General features: G+C 41.4%; 1 protein-coding gene across 1 annotated transcript; it reads right to left on the bottom strand.

Moving 5' to 3' along the window:
• Positions 1 to 765: 765 nt before the first annotated feature.
• LOC148863293 (flavonoid 3'-monooxygenase-like) lies at positions 766 to 4,853 on the bottom strand. Its single transcript, XM_088978284.1, has 3 exons — positions 4,139 to 4,853; positions 3,392 to 3,841; positions 766 to 1,527 (listed from the first exon to the last, which is right to left on the bottom strand). Exons 1-3 carry the CDS (start codon positions 4,580 to 4,582, stop codon positions 880 to 882), a joined length of 1,542 nt encoding a protein of 513 aa, XP_088834410.1. The 5' UTR covers positions 4,583 to 4,853; the 3' UTR covers positions 766 to 879.
• Positions 4,854 to 6,106: the final 1,253 nt, after the last annotated feature.

Genomic DNA, 6,106 nt, shown 5'->3' with positions numbered 1-6,106 from the left:
CCCTGTCTAGTCCAGTTTTATAAACCTTGCAGATCACTGTTGAATTCACATTTGCATCCCACAGGTGCCCCACAACACATCCCAACCGTATATTAAAAACATCTCTCGATGGAATTCACATCTGCCCCCCACAAAACACGCCTCAAAAACATCCCACATGCACATCTCAACATGCATTGAGAACATCTTTCATACTTGTCATTGAGAGATGTTCCCAATACATGGTTGAGATGTGATGTGACAATTTTGGGGCACATTCTCAGAAGGCAGATGTGACTTCCTCTCAATATCAACGTTTAACAAAAATTATAAATACCTATAATAAGTGATCACATCTGAACTCCTATGATAAATGAAATATCATGACTAATTCATTCTACATTCACTCTACTTCAGTGCTTCAATAAATCTGTAAGCTATATTCTCCTTTATTATTTCTCTTGCATCAATATCCGACATTTTAGGCCTTGTTCACTTTGGTAAGTTACTCGGGCAAATGCAATTACCTGGTAAGTTTTTCTTAGGAAATACTTATTCGAGTAAGTGCATTTATCCATGTTCTTTCAGGTAAATAAGACAATGACCATTTTGGCCATTGAAATTCATTATTAAAATCGGCATTTTTGTCTCATTCAAATGCCGACAACTTTCCCTCTATGTGAGAAAGTTATTTATCCATATAGGAGATGGGTATCACTTTCCCGGATAAGTCAGAAAATAAACTTTCTATGGTCCCCACATAAATTGAAAAAAAAAAAAAGCATGGGATTCCAAAGTCTTAGCTTCATATTGGATTCCAAAGAGGTGCATACGAAGTAGGATGTGGTATCTAATAGACATAGCAAGCTTAAATCTTAGCTTCATATTGGATTCCAAAGTCTAGGACGAGGCACGATAGACGTGTGAAGCCAACCTTGGGCGTGGGTGTACCGTTAAGGGAAGAGCTCTTTGCAAGGTCAGGCCATAGGCCTCCTCCATGTTCAGCTTCTCCGCCATTTGGCCCTCTGGTAGCCCCCAATCCAATGCGTGGACCAGGGTGGCAGTCAAGAGGTGAACCATGCGCAAGCCCAAGTTCATTCCGGCACATATCCTACGGCCCGCACCAAAGGGAATGACTTCAAAATCGTTACCTCGGACATCAACGTTGGCGTGCTTGCTTCCCGGGAGGAAGCGCTCGGGCCGGAATTGAAGCGGCTCAGGCCATATGGCTGGATCCCGCGCTATGGCCCAGACGTTGACTAGAAGGGTGGAGCCCTTGGGAATGTAGTATCCGTTGATCTCACAGCCTTCGGATGCCATTCGGGGGACGGAGAGCGGTGTTGACGGGTGGAGCCGGAATGTTTCCTTGATCACTGCTTGCAGGTACGTAAGCCGAGATATGTCGGATTCCGTCACCAGCCGGTCCTTACCGACGACAACGTCGAGTTCCCGTCGAGCTCGAGCTAGCATGTCAGGGTGCCGGATGAGTTCGGCCAGCGCCCATTCCACTGTGCTTGCTGATGTGTCGGTGCCTGCTGTAAATAAGTCCTACACCATCACAAGTATAACCAACTTTAATGGATGTTTACTTCTTAGCGCATCTTCAGTCGATAATGAATAAGAAATTGCATATCGATATTCATGGGGCAGCTAAGGCTACCTCTTGCTGATAAGATTTTTTTTTTTTTTTAATATGGAAGGGTAAATTCCAATTGCATTCCTTACACATGGGTTCCATACTCTGTAACACTACATGTTACAAGTTTACTCATCTAGTGCCTTGTATGATTTGGAATTTACCCTTCCAAAGCAAATCCAGATTCATTGGATTCTTATCAAGTAGGTTTCCAAATTCCGGCCATCTTAACTTTTTTCTTTGTAGATGCCCTTCCATTTTTAATAATTTCGGAATTGGACTTTCTAAACTACCACTTTAACGGTGATAGCCTTCAGGTCTAAAACCCATAGGCTAAAGCGGGCCCTGATATCGGGCCTGTAGCTAAAATATAAGATTTTACACTTTACAAATTTGTATTTATATATATTTTTTTTCAAATTGAGTCTTAGCCTCTTTTCTCTTTCTGGTAAATTAATTATTTGGGTAATTTTTTCTTGAAAAACACTTATATGGGTAAATGAGTTTATCCGACCATATCATTTTATTTCCTAAGTAAATAAAATAATGATCATTTTAGCCATAAAATCCATTATTAAAAGAAACATTTTTGTCCATTCAAGTGTTATCAAATTTCTCCCTAAGTGTAAAGTTATTTATCCACCTAGGAGATGGGTATCACTTACCCTATCCACAAAAATAAACTTTCCCTAATCCCCACATAAATCTGAAAAAAGAACATAAAATTCATGGTTAATGGGAACTAAAATCTCATTAACCAACTTTCTCCCTCTCAAAATCCAAAAAAAAAAAAAAAAAACACCCCTTAGTATCATGTAAATATGCTAAACTCATGACATTTAAAGGCACATTTGAAATATATTTAACTATAAATTTAACATATAAATACAGGAGGTTGTGGTTGAATCCGACTTCAAATCTCATGTCTATGAGAACTCTACCCACATCTACCCACAACACACTACCCCCTAAATTAGAAGCATCTCCCCCGGTGTAATATTATGTAGGAAGATAAGATGTTATTCATGTGTGACTGCAATATTGTGTGGATAGACATGGACAGATCGTTGAATCCACGCTTCTGAGATGGTTTATATGATCTTCGGCGTAAGGCAAGGTCGAAAGGTCGGATTAACACATAAATTATAATAATACCTCGGATGTGACACCAATTTATATGCTATCAACCAAATTTACTATTTCAGACATAATATATAATAAAATTATAAGAAAATTAATAAACCTTATATATTTAATAAAATAATTGGTCCGAGTTTGAACCCATTGAAAAATAAAGCAAGAATAGAAAGTAACCTAGTAATCAGGATAAAATCATGGAATTAAAACCGATATAATCGGTTTGATAGATCGGACCGAACCGACCAAACCAATTACCGATAGTTGAATGCTAATGAGTAATGACAAATGCAGCGAAACAAGTGAAACGTTATCCAGACTGGCAATTGAACCAGACCCTTTTTTTTTCTAGTTTGATGGTTGTAACGTTTTCAATCGAACGGCTCATATCATCTGGATCTGGTTCAAAGTTTGAGCCAATGCTTTGATACCCAGAGCATACGAACGTAATCAATAGTTAACCGCCCACTAAATCACGTCTAAACCTAGTTACGCCCTTCCGGTTTGATATCTGTTTTGGTCCAAATTATTGGTCTAACACGGTTTAGTAGCCTATGAGATGTTCTTTTGAAAATTGAAACAACGGAATCTGGGGAGAGAGAGAGAGAGAGAGAGAGAGAGAGAGAGAGAGAAGCATACCAAAAGCAAGGCCTTGATTTCTGTATCCGTGAGCTTCCCTCCTTCGCCATCTACGTTATCCTTCAACGAGAGCAAGGTACTGAGCAAATCCGTGTGACCTTCGGAGCCACCACCCTTGACCCTGTGTTCGTCCAAGATCCCATTCAAGAAGTTATCGAATCTCGCATGCAACTTCTTCATCTTAGAAGCGACACCCTGCAAATCCAACCAGTCTAGCGCAGGCACAAAGTCGCCGATGTTGAAAACCCCGGCCAACACCATCAACTCCACCACCATCTCCTTGAACTCTTCGGATTTCTGGTCCCCCGTTCCTTCGCCGCTTCCGAACACTCTCCTTCCCAACATCACCCTCGCCAGTGCATTTGTAGTGCACACGCTCAGCAACTGCCCTACATTCACTGCGGCCTTTCCCGCTCCGGCCAGGGCCCGGATCAACACTGCGACCTCCTCCTGCATCCACAGAACAGTGGTTAGCTGGTTGGAGCTGTGTAAGTTTCACCGTTGGACGACGTTCGCCACGATCGGGGAAACCCGTGATTGTTTAGCGTTAACCTTAGACCTAGGAGCTTGATGGGTTAGTAGGCCCCGATGCACTGAAGTCGATAGCTGACTTCAGAAGGGCAACTTCGATACGATAGATGATGCATACATAAAATATACAGGCGTGGATCTCAAGTCTCGGTTTGCTATTTTACTCTTTACAAACTGAGCCTGTAATAATGATAAAAAATAAAAAAAGGAACGAACCTGTCGGATATGACGGAAATCATCCAAGGCCTTGCCGGAGAAGAGATGGACGGAGCAAATCTTCCTGAGCATGCGCCATCTGGGACCGTAGGGTGCAAAGACAAGGTCCTGGTAGTTGTAAGCGATGTGCTTGGCGCCGGAATTAGGTGGCCGGCTCGAGAAATTGGCATCGTGGGTTTTAAGGAACTGTGCAGCAACAGACGCCGACGCTGCAACGACGACGTGAACTGATCCCAGACGTAGGTGGAGGAGGGGGCCGTAAGTACGAGCCATGGCTGCGAGACTGTGGTGGGGCACGGTTCCCAGATGGGGGAGGTTGCCGATGATGGGCCATGGTTTAGGGCCTGGAGGAAGGGGACGAGGGTATCGATTGAGCAGGTTGAAGAGGAAATAGATGAGAAAAGCGACGAAAAGAGTGAATGAAACAAAGGCCAGAAGAGTCATGGCTACCTTTGTTTGTCTGTGTAGTGTACTGTGGTGGTGGTTCAGTGTTTCATGAAGATAATACAAGAGAGAGGAGGCTCCGGCGCTTTAATAAGAGAGGAATTGTAAGTTTGTAACTACCCTTCAGTTCAGTCTATCTACCATTGTTAAAGCAAAACGCCCACCTACCACTCGCGTGTGGGGGAAGGAGTGAAGAGCAGAGAGCAAAGTGAGTAGTTAGGTAGTAACTGGTAAGAGAGCGCGATGTAGGTCAAATCTCGGGGGTTGGGATGGCAAAATATAAACCCTGGGTTTTAAGCAAATACAGTGGGTAATCAGGTTTTAAAATTTTAATTTTGTCTTTTTTCTGATTAAGACGACCGTGAGGGCTAAGCCCGTGGCCCCGGCATAGTAGAATTGATGGGCCCTCTCTGTGCCCGTGGCCCCGGCATAGTAGAATTGATGGCCCCTCTCTGTGCCTCATGTGCTGCTTTTGTTAATTAGTTAAAATATTGGGAAAAGTTGGGAGACACACGATGCAGAATTACTGCCCCCTGTACTTTGGGCCAAATAAATTCTGAGCTGGACTGATTTGTACTTTTCTCTAAAATATTCCCCTATACGTATGAGGATGCATTTCCGTACTTTGGGCATAGTAAATTCTGAGTTGTACTGATTTATATTTTTCTCTAAAATATTCCCCTAACCCTTGCCAGTGGGCACTGTTTGGTTTGGGGTGGAATTATTTATCTTACCTTTCGATGATAAGACAAACTTTTTTTGTCCGGACATAAGGTGGGAATAAAGAAAATGAAGTAAAAATTTGAGATGAGAATTATAAATGAAAATTACTTTTTTTTAAGTCTGAAATAAATATCTAAAATAAAAGTATAAAACTAATATATTTATTATTAAGGATAGTTTGATAAAATATTTATTTTTATCTAGGGGTTCGACTGTGATAATGGAGAGGTATCATAAAAGTGCCAATGAATCAGGTGGTGTTGAGAGAGATTTTTTATTGGTCAAAGCTCTTCCAATATCATAGCTTTCAATCATCGTAGATTTATCCTTCTATCTTAATTCTATCTTTTCTATTAAATAAATGCCATCAATGTCCTAATTATATAACATCTTCTATTTTAAATATGGATCACTATAAAAAAATTAAAATGTTAAAATGATCCAATGGATTATTATCTCCAAATTGAAAGAATCAAACAAGCGTTTGGGTTGTCTTTTAGGTTGGAACTCGAAGATAAACTGAAGCTCACCTTTTTGTAAGTGATGAGGTGGTTAGCTCAACCTTAATCCAAGAGGTGGATAGGGTGTAGCGGCCCGTTTATTACATAAGTAAAGTATTGCATGTCATCGAGACCAGATACCCTAACATAAAGAATTTAGGGCCCATTACCTTTGCCATAAATCTTGTGATTGAGCTCTCCTGAGGTCGCGACAGAGTCCTTCAACTCGCCACCCTTTCATTTGTGTCCGAGGTCGTTGCCATCCTTTTGGTGAGTTTGTCTTCTTTCATTAGTTGTTCCC

This window comes from Nelumbo lutea, chromosome 3 (genome assembly GCF_056320005.1).
Source record: "Nelumbo lutea isolate HS-2025 chromosome 3, American lotus-T2T, whole genome shotgun sequence".
Classification (NCBI taxonomy): domain Eukaryota; kingdom Viridiplantae; phylum Streptophyta; class Magnoliopsida; order Proteales; family Nelumbonaceae; genus Nelumbo; species Nelumbo lutea.
The sequence above is the reverse complement of the archived record's forward strand: the minus strand, read 5'-3'. Positions and strand labels throughout refer to the sequence as shown.

Coding starts and splice junctions, on each gene's coding strand:
- LOC148863293 (XM_088978284.1), bottom strand. CDS start 4,582: ATGACTCTTCTGGCCTTTGTTTCATTCACTCTTTTCGTCGCTTTTCTC. Junction 3,842..4,138: donor ATTTCCGTCATATCCGACAG/GTTCGTTCCTTT, acceptor CTGTGGATGCAG/GAGGAGGTCGCAGTGTTGAT. Junction 1,528..3,391: donor AAATCAAGGCCTTGCTTTTG/GTATGCTTCTCT, acceptor GTGATGGTGTAG/GACTTATTTACAGCAGGCAC.